Source organism: Notothenia rossii, assembly GCF_949606895.1.
Source record: "Notothenia rossii genome assembly, chromosome: 1".
Lineage (NCBI taxonomy): Eukaryota > Metazoa > Chordata > Actinopteri > Perciformes > Nototheniidae > Notothenia > Notothenia rossii.
In genome coordinates, this window is record NC_136912.1 from 7,043,322 (window position 1) to 7,058,743 (window position 15,422).

Below are 15,422 nucleotides of genomic sequence, written 5' to 3' on the forward strand. Positions count from 1 at the left end.
CACTTCAGGGGACATTACATTGACTTACATGCATTTCCTGGAGAATAATCCTAACCTTAACCATAACCAACACATGTCTTACCCTTAACCTAACCAAGTCTAATCTTCACCCTAAAATTAATGATTCCCCTTATGGGGACCTTCCTTATGTCCCCATAAGGGAGGCGAGTCCCCACACTTGACTGTGTAAACATATTTAGGTCCCCACGAGGATAGTAATGCTATGGACACACACACACACACACACACACCCACACACACACACACACATACACACACACACACACACACACACACACACACACACACACACACACACACACACACACAGGGTGTTCACTGTTGCACTCCATCAGCGCTATCAGGCAGGACTCAGGAGTGTATCATTGTGGATTACTGAGGAAAGAGAGGAGACCGAAGTGCTCCTGATACGATGTCTGAGGACGGACAGCAGGACGGAGGACAGACAGCGCTCTCAGGGTTCGGAGGTCAAAGCTCTGCTGGACGTTTCCATACGGAGGATCTGGAGACTCGTAGAGGGACGGAGACGCTCCACTGAGAGGACTGAAGCTGCAACATGTCCACAAGAGAGACGAGAGACACTTATTTATGTTTCAGAATCAGAATACCGGGGGAAATGGGATTTTGTGAGATGCTACATTTTAGATTAAAATAAAACATAGGTTAAAATGAAGGGAAAAAATGAAATATGTATTTAACCATAAGAAGTTAAAGTAAAAATGTGCGATAAAAACATAAATTAATAAAGAGAAATAAAGCAAAATGTACAATAAAATGTGTACAGATAAAAAAATAGAATCTATATAAAATAGAATAAAATATGTATATAAATGTAATAAGTTAAAGAAGATTGAGTATTAAACATATCAAATAAAAGAAATAAAGGAATTAAAATAAACACAATCACCAAATTAAAATGTCCAATAAATTAGAAAATGAAACTAAACAGAAAACAAATATGTATATATTTGAATGTGGAATCAAAGGGAAGAGACATGAAGAAGAGGGGACACATGTTGATGTAGAAGAGACATGGAGAAGAGGGGACACATGTTGATGTAGAAGAGACATGAAGAAGAGGGGACACATGTTGATGTAGAAGAGACATGGAGAAGAGGGGACACATGTTGATGTAGAAGAGACATGAAGAAGAGGGGACACATGTTGATGTAGAAGAGACATGAAGAAGAGGGGACACGTGTTGATGTAGAAGAGACATGAAGAAGAGGGGACACATGTTGATGTAGAAGAGACACGAAGAAGAGGGGGCACATGTTGATGTAGAAGAGACATGAAGAAGAGGGGACACATGTTGATGTAGAAGAGACATGAAGAAGAGGGGACACATGCTGATGTAGAAGAGACACGAAGAAGAGAGGGCACATGTTGATGTAGAAGAGACATGAAGAAGAGGGGACACATGTTGATGTAGAAGAGACATGAAAAAGAGGGGACACATGTTGATGTAGAAGAGACATGGAGAAGAGGGGACACATGTTGATGTAGAACAGACATGAAGAAGAGGGGACACATGTTGATGTTGAAGAGACATGGAGAAGAGGGGACACATGTTGATGTTGAAGAGACATGGAGAAGAGGGGACACATGTTGATGTAGAAGAGACATGAAGAAGAGGGGACACATGTTGATGTAGAAGAGACATGAAGAAGAGGGGACACATGTTGATGTAGAAGAGACATGGAGAAGAGGGGACACATGTTGATGTAGAAGAGACATGGAGAAGAGGGGACACATGTTGATGTAGAAGAGACATGAAGAAGAGGGGACACATGTTGATGTAGAAGAGACTTGAAGAAGAGGGGACACATGTTGATGTAGAAGAGACATGAAGAAGAGGGGACACATGTTGATGTAGAAGAGACATGAAGAAGAGGGGACACATGCTGATGTAGAAGAGACACGAAGAAGAGAGGGCACATGTTGATGTAGAAGAGACATGGAGAAGAGGGGACACATGTTGATGTAGAAGAGACATGAAGAAGAGGGGACACATGTTGATATAGAAGAGACATGGAGAAGAGGGGACACATGTTGATGTAGAACAGACATGAAGAAGAGGGGACACATGTTGATGTTGAAGAGACATGGAGAAGAGGGGACACATGTTGATGTTGAAGAGACATGGAGAAGAGGGGACACATGTTGATGTAGAAGAGACATGAAGAAGAGGGGACACATGTTGATGTAGAAGAGACATGAAGAAGAGGGGACACATGTTGATGTAGAAGAGACATGGAGAAGAGGGGACACATGTTGATGTAGAAGAGACATGAAGAAGAGGGGACACATGTTGATGTAGAAGAGACATGAAGAAGAGGGGACACATGTTGATGTAGAAGAGACATGAAGAAGAGGGGACACATGTTGATGTAGAAGAGACATGGAGAAGAGGGGACACATGTTGATGTAGAAGAGACATGGAGAAGAGGGGACACATGTTGATGTAGAAGAGACATGAAGAAGAGGGGACACATGTTGATGTAGAAGACACATGAAGAAGAGGGGACACATGCATAATAGGTCCCCTTTAATAAAAGTATTGGCTTTCTCTTCGAAAGCTTTTAGATCAGAAAAAAACATCTTAATGATCAGATATACATAAATATAACAGTATATTTGATCTGATATGGTTTTGTACACATTTGATTTTATGCTACATGTTCCTGTCTTTCTTATTTAACACATTATTCTACTTATTTCACTTTTGCCTCTTTCTGCAGATGTAACGCAGTATATTTAAAGGATTTATGATTTGTATTCTCATTTTAAACGGCAGAGCCTTACCCAGAATCCTTTGAGGGGGCAATGTGGAGTCGACCCAGCTGTCCTGGATATAATCCCTGCACATCTCTCCCGACACGAGACGACCTGAAACATGAAATAAACAGTTAAACTACCTAGAAAAAAATACGTATCAGTACCTTTTCAAAGGATTAAATAAAAATTTGGAGGGCTTCATGCCGCTTTTCACCTAAATTGATTTTTTACTTGCATTTTAAGAAATATATGCGAAAGAGAATAATTGCCACATTTGAACTTTTTTTTGTATCTGACCAAAAGTGATTTTTTTCTTTTTTAAGTTGTTCAAATCTTCAACTCTAAAATTAAAATTAAAAACTAAAATTCACCTGTGGCACTCATCCTCTTCCTTACATACATAACAACATGGGATAGAGTTTAAACTAAAGTACATACAAGACAAAAGAAAGAAAACTAAATAAGAATCCCCAAATTAAATAAAAGAAAACTAAATACAATTCTACAATATTTTGTATGCTATAGTTAAACAATAAGAGATGCATGATTAAAAAGCATACGTAAATTAATTGTCACATTCAAGTGGAGGTTAATTCGAAATGTGTTATGTTCTGTATCTTATCCATTCTCCCCATTTTTCATCAAAAACATTTCATTCAAAAATATGAACCTGATTTATAAATGTCATGGTTATTTTTTACATTTTAGAAATATATTTTCACTCACTTTGGTGTTACCGTGGGTCCATCGTCTCTGAACTCGTGCAGCCTCACAGCAGCTCCAGAACCGGACATCACTGAGGAGAAGAATCAATGTAAAGAGGGAGAGGGTAAGAGCAGACAGAGTAAAAACTATTGATATGGATGGGTAATAGTTTATGGATTGAAGTTGAAATCTTGTCAGTTCAGTGCAAAGTATTTGAGTTCCTTGTATTGTGCTTTTGCCCCTATGTTTGCAGACAGACTCTTTTTCCAGTATTTGTTACTTTGAGATGATACTCGTAAGTACTTATTGGTCTTCTTCACATATAGAGCAGTCCATGGCCAAGCCCCGGCCTACATTGATGACCTGATCCACCCTCACAGCACAACCCGGGCCCTGAGGTCCTCCGAGCAAGGCCTCCTAAGGGTGCCCCGAACCAGGCTAAAGACTAAGGGGAACCGTGCCTTTGAGGCTTTGGAACGAACTCCCCCAGAAACTAAGAGAACAATAGACATTTTTAAGGGGCAGTTAAGGACCCACCTTTTCCGAGGAGGTGAGTTAGTAGCTGTCTTTCATTGGTGTTTTATCCTATGTGTTACCTGCGTTTTTTTTATGCCTTTTATTCTACATTTTATAGCTGTACTTTGAATTGTGTCATGACAGTACACCTGTACTGTAAAGCACTTTGTACATCCGTGTTGAAAAGGGTGCTATATAAATAATGTTTTACTTACTTACTAAGTAGAGTATAGATTCTGCAAGAGGTGCAGAAGTTAATCTAATTACAGAAGTGTTTCTGTAGACTTGTTTAGTGCAAATTATCAGAATGTAGTTGTTTTGAATGCAAGGCTAAGACCCTCTTATGGTTGACACTGGCTATTACATATTAACTTTTTTATATTGGCTGATCTGGAGGCAGTTTATATCACAATCATAAAAAAGCTATCTTCCAGATTATGCTCACATATTTTAACTCAAGTATTAATCTCCCATTTTCAGAATATAGCTCAGTTCCTCCGTGACACTGCTGCACTTTCACATTTGATCACTTTTGCTGCCAACCCAACAAAAAAGTCTCTTCAATGCATTAACAGTTATCATGTTTTCTGTTACATTAAAGCATATATTTCTGATTGTTTCCTTGGTTGTTTTCTATGAAGAAGTGGATTCATGATCACTGGGATGTTTAATAAGATTACATGATTCAAACTGGGCACTAAAAAGATTACTTTTAAAAGGATTTCTTTGTTGACTTTTGCTCATCGGGTCTAAAGATTGCTTTGTACCAAACCTTTAATATGTGTGTCTGATCAATACATAAAACTGTAGGTACCTCAGGGTCTTTTCTAAAGTTAAAGTACTAATACCACGCTGTAAAAAGTACTCTTTAACAGGTAAGTCCTGCATTGTCAATATGACTATATTTGAGTAAAAGTATGAGAGGAAATGTACTTTTACTGATTGGAAAGCTGACTCCAGATCAGTCAATAGCAACATTCAAATGCAATAGATGGTTTCAACCAGTAGAGGGCAATACACACACAATATTAGGAACTCTTATACTTTGCACTAAGTTGTTAAGAACTAAACCTGAGTCCATAAACAACACTTCTACTTAAAGTTCATCTATCATGCTATTTTTAGGCAATAGCATAGGTCTCAGATATATACAAATATATAAAAAACATGTCTATGAAGTGTTTTTCTCAAAAAACCAACAGGTCACCCATTCTAGCCATACCTCATATCCCTCTATTTCACTTCCTGTTTCAAAAGTGCTGATTTGGGGTACAAAGTTCTTTTTTTTTTTTTAAAGGAGGGTGCTGAGCTGATAAGGGACCCGGCAGCTACTGTCTAAACTAAATACTGCCGTGATGAAACGCCATATCATGGATTATCAAGGATTATTTCTGAAACAGTATGGAGCTCAAAGGCTTTCTCTCTTGCCGGTTATACCACAAGGTGAGTTCCTTTTTATTTCCTGCTTCTTCACACACATGCTCTCCAGTAGGCTACAGGTTAGCTCTGAGTGTTAGCGATGCTAATGTAAACACAGACCATATTACGTCCAAAACAGTCGGGCATTGTTTCTGATAGCAACGTTTCTGATAGGTCCGTGGGTCCACATTTCAGATATTACGTCATATCGGACGCAAATCTGGGTCAGCTCCGTTGTTCCCCCGTTTTTATAGATTTGGGTACAGAGGAAAAGAGAGAGGGTTTTATTTTCTGACGCTGCGTGAGTTCCCTGACACACCGGGGACACATTTATGTATAAAAGACATCAGAAAGTGCATTTTGCAAGGTCCCCTTTGGCCACACCCATCTACACACCTGTTTCTATTAAAAGACATGAAGGAATAGTAAGTTCTTCTTTTTTTATCAAGTCATTTGCAATTATTGCTCTAAAATATATAAAAAATAACAATAATAATGCAATTGATTGAACAAATAAACAAATATACAATGAAGTCAATTAGAAAAAAACAGAGACAATGTAGAACAGAAAGCTGTTATTAGAAGGACGTCCATCAGTCCTACCTGTAGATGAGAGAGACGTCGCCTAAATGCTGAGTCACCGTCAGTTCGCTGATTCAGAGTCTGTTTTTAAGAGAAGGTAACCTGAGAGACTTTATGGCTCAGATTGAGATTCATCTAAACAAGTGTCCTCTGTTCTCATATTAGTTTATCTTCTTTTATCTCTCCTCCATATATCCTCCAGATATTATCTCTGCAAGATGTCCTGGACAGAGACACCCAACACTGAACACTGACAACAGAAGAAACTGACACCACACACACACACACACACACACACACACACACACACACACACACTACTAAGGTTTCCGTAGGACTGAGTGGAAACTTTACTGTTTTCTTCACCGTGTCCTAGGCCTGTGTGTGTGTGTGTGTGTGTGTGTGTGTGTGTGTGTGTGTGTGTGTATGTATGTGTGTGTGTGTGTGTGTGTGTGTGTGTGTGTGTGTGTGTGTGAGAGTGAGTGAGTGAGTGAGTGAGTGAGTGAGTGAGTGAGTGAGTGAGTGAGTGAGTGAGTGAGTGAGTGAGTGAGTGAGTGAGTGAGTGTGTGTGTGTGTGTGTGTGTGTGTGTGTGTGAGTGAGTGAGTGAGTGTGTATGTGTGGGGGGGGGTATGTGTGGCCTAGCATTACTATACTTGTGGGGACCTACATCTGTTTACACAGTCACGTGTGGGGACTGGCTTCCCTTATGGGGACAAATTGGAGGTCCCCATGAGGGGAATCATTCATTTTAGGGTGAAGACTTGGTTAGGTTTAGGATTAGGGTTAGGGTAAGGTGAAGGGTAAGGGTTAGGGTTAGGCATGTGTTGGTTATGGTTAAGGTCAGGATAAGTCTCCAGGAAATGCATGTAAGTCAATGTAATGTCCCCTGAAGTGATGTATACATGGTGTGTGTGTGTGTGTGTGTGTGTGTGTGTGTGTGTGTGTGTGTGTGTGTGTGTGTGTGTGTGTGTGTGTGTGTGTGTGTTAAGATTTCCTCTAGAGGATGCTAGAGAGGCTTTAGATACTGGTTTTACAATTGACTGTTTTCAGAGTTTCTATCAGTTATTTCTTAAACATATAGGACATCAGTGTCAGTAAAACCAATAAAGGATAAGATTGAGTTCAATGCCACCTCAAAAAGGTCAGCATTATACTCATTAAAATATAAAAAAAAGAACTGCCAAATGGCTATCATAAGGCTTTAAGAGTCTTGAAGAATAAACACAACAAAGAGAATTAACTCAATTAAAATATATAAAACAGGGAAAAAATGAATATGTCTTCACCAATTATCTAAAGCTTTAACAATCTAATTAGTATACAAGAGAAACATTACAAATACAAAGCAATAATAGATTTTAGCAGGTCAAAGATAAGCCACGTTTATAGTATATTTGTGAAGGTTTAAATAGAATATTCCCATTTTGTAAAAAGATATTGTGAATTGGGGGAATGAGAGTGATTTAATCCGATTTATTTGCATTAAGTTAGATTTGTTTTCACATGAAATGTATTGTATTCCTGTTTGATACTGCTGAATTAATTAATTTAGTCTTTTCTTTTGTGATTCTTTGGGTGGGGACATTATTTGTCATGTGTTGACACGCCCTGAATGGTTTCCACACATCTGACCCAGACCTGGTTGGTGGGATTTGAATTGTTATTTCTTTCTCAGACTGTACTTGATTAATGCAAAGCAGCAGCAGCAGTCAGACTGGGACCAGGATCCTCAAACAAAGCATCCATTCACAGGAGCGCTGGGGAGGGGGGGGGGAGGGAGGAAGGAGGAGGAGGGAGGGAGGGGTGCTATACATTTAGGTAGGCCTAAATAAATCAATAACAGTGTCAAAGTCTGGGGGGAAATGACTGTCAACATGCAAAATCATATCAGTGTGTGTGAGTGTTACTCTGAGGATGGATGATAATGCATGATGTCTAATGTGGATCAGAGGGAGGTGAATTCAAAATGAACTGAATGTGAACATATATCCAGCAGAGAGAGAGGGAGGGAGAGAGACAACAAAAGCCGGGGACCAACAAAAGCCCTGGATGCCATGAGGAGAGAGATGCTGCGTTCAGGTACACCCTGTAAACTCCTGCTTCCCAGTGTGAAGGAACATACTGTACAGACCATGTGTACAGACTCAGACATGGTGATCGACATGGAGAGAATCAACACATAACTGGTCCATTAATTCATGTTTCAATATGTAATCTAATTTATAATCATTGTGATCATTGATTCATCGTTTGGGTCATAAATGTGTAGCTTGTCACGAGTGAGGATTTGTCAGTTTTTCTCTCCTCTCTTTTATGTAATTTTACTTTCATTATATTTGAGGTTTTAAGTGTTGGTCTAATTGAAATTGTTGTTTCAAAAAATCCTCTTTGACGGTGGATATTGAGACATTATTTTACAATTTTCTGACATTTTATAGCTTTATGTATGGATTAATACAATATTATTTAAAATTAAATAGCTGTTTTTTTTACTGTCACTATATGCATGTCCATAAATGCATGCACGCGCACACACAGTGTATATTTATTTTAGAGATACGTGGTTCTCACAGGTCAGCGACACAAATATATTATCAAATGTTCTTATCAATATGATGCCTTGCTGTAGATTAAACTAAGAGCATGACATGTAGAGCAGTAAAATCAGAGTCCTACTTACAGAAAAGTACGTTAAATCATTGAGTTTTTGTTTTATTGTTGCATGGCATAAACATTAATGCAGCAGCAATATTAATCATAAATCATAAAATCACTGACTTTTTGGGACATTTTTCATACACAGACTTTAACCTCTTAGTATGATTTTGAAAACATGACTCAATCTGGATTTAGTTCTTCAAGATTTACTATTTACTACCTTTACTCAAGTACTGTACTTCCTTAAATGTTTGAGGTATTTGTACTTGAACTGTACTTGAGTATTTCTATTTTATGCTACTTCAAAATTCTAACGCATTACATTTTGGAGGAAAATACTGAACCTTTTATTCCACTACATTTATTTGACAAGATAAGTTAGTGGTTACTTTGCGAGTTCATATAATTAATTCGAAAATTAAATGAATGATTAAAGCTTTTTATAATGGATTGCAGTATAAAACATTCAATCAAGTTATCTCCACCTATACCAGCTGCAAAATCTAAATTATTTTCAGATATCATTTATAATCCACCAATATAATACATAATATTCTGTAAATTGCCAAATCTGCAGAGTGAGTACTTTCAATTTTTGTACTTATTTTGATGTAAATACTTTTGTTCTTTTAATTGAGTCATGTTTTGAATGCAGGAGTTTTACTTGTAAATGTGTGTTTTTCTACACTGTGGTATTATTACTTTTAATCAAGTAAGATATTTGCTTACTTTTTCTACCTCTGATACGGAAGAGGAATAGGGCTAGAGAGAGATTTGAGATGTGACCAAAAGGAAAACAATATTTGAATTCTGTGAAAAAGTCAAAATTCAGACAAAAAATACAAATTCTATGAAAAAAGTCAGATTTCTTAGATAAAGATTCGGAGAAAAACGTCACATTTCTGAATAAAAGTCTGTATTATTCTTTCGGTTTTCTGAAGCAAATATAATTATTTTTCAAATGATTTTTTTGTTCTTGAAAATCTCGGAATTCTGACTTTTTTTTCTGACTGAGGTTTGATCAGAGTTAAAAAAGAAACAACTTTGTGTAACATCCCAACATGTTTTCCTCGTGTGGCTCTAACCCTCCTCCCTTGATTACACCTTTGAATCTTATAAACCCAAAACACATTTTTTCCAGTTGGGTTGAGTCATGTGCCACCTCGACGTCCACATTTCCGACGCGCCCCTGAAGGCAGCAGGAGTCCTCCCAGTCAGATCTGGCTGAACGTGACGTGCCGGAGAGCAGCGAGGTTTCCTGGCGGAGCTGCGGAGGAGCAGGAGCGGGTCTGCTGTCTGTCTGTCCGTGTGTCTGTCTGCCTGCCACCGCACTCTCTCTCGTCTGTCTGCTGTGGGACACACACACACTAACACAAATAAACCTCATATTTCATCGTCTTTCCACGGTGTCAGCGGCTATGGATGCATCGCTGTCCTCCTCCTGTTCTCCCCGCTGTTGGATGCTCCAGTGCCCATAGAGGAGGAGGAGGAGGAGGGGGAGGAAGAGGCGGAGGAGGGGGGGCATCTCATTCTTCGACTACCAGGTGAGATTATTATTATTATTCTTATAAGGTGATATAACGTGTTGGGGGGGGAGGAGGGGTGTTGGGGTTCGGGGGGGGGTTGCACCGGGTGAATGGGTTTGTGTCGAGCCCGGAGCGGAGGTTAGCATGCTAGGCTAGCTGATGTTAGCTTCGTCATCCGCCAGTGTGAGGAGGGATGCGGCGCCGGGATGCTGCTGCTGCTGCAGGAGGGGAGGGGAGGGTATAACGGTACCGTCTGGCCTCGGCCCATCTCCGTGATGAACGAGACCCCCAACCTCCCCGTTTATCCCCCTCTCATCCCCCTCCTCCCTGGTCTCCCATCCGCTAAAAAACACAGCGTCTCAAGGGTTTTTCCATCTGAAACACATGAACATAACGGTTTATACCAACGGCTGTCAGTTAGCCAGACATGCTAACAAGCTAACGAGCCTTCCAGCCCACCAAACCCTCAGGAAGTGAGCCGGACGGTGAAGCTCATTTTAGGTAGTGGTCAAATTGTGGTACTAGAACTTCCGTTTCAGTCAGTGGCATTATTGGGCCCAAAATGACTTTCCCCCATTGACTTACATTCAAAGATTCAAAGGCTTTATTTTCATATGCACAGTAGCTACAGTTTAGATATAGCAAAGAAAATCCCAACCAAAAACTCCCAACAATATAGTAAAAAATACAAGAAAATTGATTTAAAAAAAAAGTAAAATGAGATAAAAATACAACAAAGAGACAGTAAATATACCATAAAACCTTCAAATGAAATACCATAAAATGTAGGACTCAGCGTATATATTTTTTAAAACGAAATCAACTACCCAGTACAAATACATGTATAACTTTAATTAAGTTAAGAAAAGTTCCAAAATGCTCTAAAAAGCTGAATCCAGAGTTATGTTTCCCTTTTATATTCTGGATAAATTAAAGTGTTCTATTCAAGACGGAAATACTGCAGCAACCGAAAGATAAACGTTACTACTCTAGCAGAAATATATACATCGGCTATAATATAAGATAAGATGGACCTTTATTGAGCCCCATAGGGTGTCATAGCAGCAACAGAATAAGACAGAAATACAGATAGTACATATGGGATGATAACATGTAGTAATAGTATGAATCAAAATAACATGAGTTTAACTCTGAATTTGAAATTAAGCTAAATTGCGCATGCGCTATGGGCCCACATACGGGTACTTTTGCTCAGTCTATTTCGTGCTTCATTCGCCACTGAGCTACTCTCATAGGAATGAATGGGGTCCCACCTCCACCGCTGTATCCACTTCTCTTTATCCATCCATGTTCCAGCCGGCTAACATTAGCATTAGCATCACCCCTCCTCCACCACCTCCTCCTCCTCCCCGCTAGCATCCCTGGCTAGTTTTCATCCTTTTCCAGCCGAGCCATCACAGGCCACCCTGTCCCACACAACCCTTCCGTTTCACACCGGGACTATTTTATCCCCTTTTTAAAAACATTGACTCGTGGGTTTAAACGTCGCAGCCAACCAGACATTTATTCGCCCATTGATATAAAACGGAGCACGCCAAGCGGATGTTGTTATGTAACGAGATAATGACACCACACGCCCTTGAAACAAAAGCTGTTGTTTCAGTATTTGTTTGTTTGTGGTGCGGTGCAGGAACCCAAATCCTGGTGGATAAATTGAAGTCAGTTAGTGGCGGAGGTTTGGTTTGGTGTAACCGAGGGCCGCAGCTGTGAACCGGCTTCTGAAATATACAACGACTGCTCCTGTCAGCCATTGTTTTTGTTGTCATCGGAGGGCTCTCATTTGTTCCCAGCCTCGGATCTTCCCATTGATGGTGTGTCGCTGTGCATTGAAGGAACAAGGCCAATTTACCTTAATTATTATTCACAGTCATTAGGGAGAATATCATTGTTACCTAGATAGATACTCTAGTGATGTATGTAATTTATATTTTTGAATTAACTTGCTGCTGATGTTCATTTTTATTTGTATTATATTTAAATCTAATTTTATCTTTTAAATATTTTTAACTCGTGTAATGCTTGACAACACTGCTGCTGTGACAACATAATTTCCCAATTTAGGATAAATAAACGATCTATCTATTAATCTATCCATATATCTATGTGTCTATCTGTCTGTCTGTCTGTCTGTCTGTCTGTCTGTCTGTCTATCTATTGAAGTACCACTTAGAGGTTATGTCACATTGGGATACATGATATAGATATTTTTGTAATAAGATGACTGCTTTGCTTTTGTCAGCCATTTTTGTTGTCTTCATTTGATCTTCATTTTTGATGGTGTGTGCGCTGTGAATGAAAGGGAATTAAATTGTAATGGTAATACTAGTGTTGTGGACATAGTGAATGCTATGGTGGGATTCGGTCAATTTGACTCTGACATAACATTATTTTTGTTGTGGTATTTTATTTTTTAATGTTTAACTTTTTTAATTGAAGGAGTCAAATCTAAATATGATTGTTACCCACAATTATAAAGGTAGTACAAGTTATGTAAAGATGATTAGTCTGAAAAAAGGTCAGTTAGACTCTGAGAAAAAACAATTGTATTGTTAAATATCTTCTTTAAATGCCAGGATTCATATCTAAAGGTTATTTCCTCATGGGTAACATGATGTAGTCATTCCTGTGAAAGGAAGACTACATAGTCATGCTCTTGTCAGCCATTGTTGTTGTTATCATCGGAGGGCTCGCAGCTGTTTTCCTTCCCCTGACTTCCCATTGATGGTGTGTGCTGTGCGTTGAAGGATCATGGACCGTCTCGACTCAGAGTCATTATATGGAATATGATTCTGACCCACAATATGTACAATTATAACGGTAAAACAAGTTATGGGAAGATGATGAAATGCTATGGAAGAAAAGGTCAGTGAGGCTATGAGATTGTTTAATGTCTTTTTTTAATACTAGAAATAGGATCTAAAGTTTATTTCACCATGGGTAACATCATGTGATAAGATGACTGCACAGTCATGCTCCTGTCAGCCATTGTTGTTGTTGTTGTTGTAAGGCTTGTATTTGTTTTCAGCGTTGTATCTTCCTAGTGATGTTGTGTGTTCTGCGTGTTGCAGGAAATTAACCTGTTTACCTGCTGAAATTACAAATGATGTTTTATAGCCATTATATGGAGTGTGATCATTACCCATAACGTATTAACGTGTGCAGGAAATACTAGTTTAGAGGAGATAATGAAATGCTATGGTGGAAAAGTCAATGTGAAAAATAATCATATTGTATTTTTAAATTCATTGTAACATATATATAAAGTTAACATGTAATAGGCCAGTTTTTTATAAGATACAACTGCAGGTCTGCTCAGTAAATTAAACAAATGTGGCCAGTTTTCCCTCCACAACATCTCTAGCACAGAATACTCTGAAAATACTGAAATGTCAAATTATGATTCACAGTCATTAAAGGGAATGTGATCTTTACCCACAATGCACTGAATTGTGCAGGAATGGCTATAGCCGTGAGGGGAAAAACTCATAATTTATTTACTATATTTCTTGTAAAAATACTAGTAGCAGTAGGACCTAGAGGTTATGACATGATGGGTAACATTATGGGCATTCCTGTAATGAGATCAGATTCAACTTTGTTGTTGTTGTTAAGGCATAGAAGACAGGTTCTGAGACAGCAAAATGCAGCTTAGCATCTAACCAGAAGTGCAGAGTAATGTACATGTGCCAAGTGGTGTGATAAATAATACATATAATAGACAGTAAAGGGCTGACATGGATATGCTGGATATATGAAGTTTGGACAGTAATGAAAACATGTATAGCTACAGTGTGAACAGTAGGACGTGTGCAGCAGTTACAGTTGTACTGTGATGTAATACAAGACAATCATTCATGAGTCATTGTTGTAATAGTGAGACTGAACAGGAAGATCTTTTGAAATATTTGAGCATATGCATCTAGTAGTGCTCGCAGAGGTCTAAAGGGACTGAACATCAAGATATGCATGTTAGGCCTCTAATTTGTGATGCTATTTATCAGTCGTCTCCTAGATTGTTTTGGCTCTGAGTTGCTTAGATAATGTTACAGCGCAGCCGAGGAGAACGCCATTACTGTTTACATCTCACGCTGTCATGAGCCTCTCCTCCAGGACGCTTGCTTCTGCGCAGTGATATGGCTGCTGGTGTTGTTTAGTGGAAGGAAAGTAGTTCCTACGTAGAGCTGCTCACAGAAGGGTCTGTGGCTTATCTTAAATAAACTGGGTCATGCTTTTTGGGAAAGTACAGAGATTTTCTAGTTCAGTTATATTTTAGAGAAGGCAGCTGATAACAAAAAGGTCAAATGAAAGAGACTGATGAAGAACTTAGGAGGAGGGTTTAGGGTTCATTTGCTACCTAATTTTTCAAATGTCCTTTTTTTGGTCACATTTATCTTTATCATGTTTTTGTCTCAGTAAAGTTTTCGTTGAATGGCCATTTTTGTCTTTTTTTTTTGTCCATTCATTTTAGTTTCAGTGTTAACATTTGTCTATCTTTTAGTCTTCAGATTACATCGCATTGATCATTCGAGTCAATCTAATTAAGCTGAAATATATCATTGTTTCTTTCTCTCAAGGTGCCGTCTTGTCATTGCTTAGTCATGAACATTTTTTTGTTTGCGGACAGAACTAGTCATAGTTTTCCTTAATAAAATGAACACTGGGAGGGGTGAAGTGAAGATAGAGAGAAGGTTTGGGAGTGAACCAATGAAAGATGAGTGAGGGCAAGGTAGGAGGGAACAAGGGAGGGTGTGGCAATAGATGAGGAGGAAGGGGACAAGGAGGAAGGGGCGGGGGGTCAGATAAAGGGAATCACCCTAAAGTGCATCATTTTCCTATTTATTATACTTCTCTATACCCCGAGTGCTGTTCGGGCAAATGTTTTAGAAATGATTGTTAATTGCAATTTGCAGATCCATTTGTTCAACCTGTCATGCATGAGTTTCAAGTATATTTGCATGGATTAAATATAACTTTTAATGATCTCATATCACAAAGAACAGCTTGCATATTGCACATTTTCCCAGGTCAAATACAACCGTGCTGATATTGTACTTTAGAATCTTTTAGGGGCAGATCGTTGGTCAAACACACACAAAGAACCGATGGCCATTCACAATGTGTAATTAATATGGTTGGAAAATGGTGGTCACACACACCTATCACATCTTCCCAGAGACTAAAGGGATATTTTCAAA

The 15,422-nt window shown here is 38.8% G+C and overlaps 2 protein-coding genes across 3 annotated transcripts in view; one reads left to right on the top strand and one right to left on the bottom strand.

Annotated features, from left to right (window-relative positions):
• Positions 1-9,975, bottom strand: LOC307037999 (protein SPMIP3-like). The gene is made up of 4 exons (XM_079679289.1): positions 9,843-9,975; positions 3,526-3,595; positions 2,827-2,910; positions 1-570 (listed from the first exon to the last, which is right to left on the bottom strand). Exons 2-4 carry the CDS (start codon positions 3,591-3,593, stop codon positions 384-386), a joined length of 339 nt encoding a protein of 112 aa, XP_079535415.1. The 5' UTR covers positions 3,594-3,595; positions 9,843-9,975; the 3' UTR covers positions 1-383.
• Positions 9,936-15,422, top strand: part of akt3b (v-akt murine thymoma viral oncogene homolog 3b) — a 24,019-nt gene continuing 18,532 nt past the window's right edge. Inside the window, exon 1 of one of the 2 annotated variants that reach the window (XM_079679267.1) lies at positions 9,936-10,224. The gene's annotated coding sequence lies outside the window, so the exon portion shown is untranslated. Of the gene's footprint in view, positions 10,225-11,900; positions 12,039-15,422 lie in introns of those variants that run through there. The other variant, XM_079679268.1, reaches the window with a different exon arrangement.

Bases quoted from the DNA above. Each gene is read 5' to 3' on its own strand.
- LOC307037999 (XM_079679289.1), bottom strand. From the start codon at position 3,593: ATGTCCGGTTCTGGAGCTGCTGTGAGGCTGCACGAGTTCAGAGACGAT. The intron at 2,911-3,525 runs GTGAGTGAAAAT...TTCATGTTTCAG, and splicing joins GGACCCACGGTAACACCAAA to GTCGTCTCGTGTCGGGAGAG. The intron at 571-2,826 runs GTAAGGCTCTGC...GACATGTTGCAG, and splicing joins GCCCCCTCAAAGGATTCTGG to CTTCAGTCCTCTCAGTGGAG.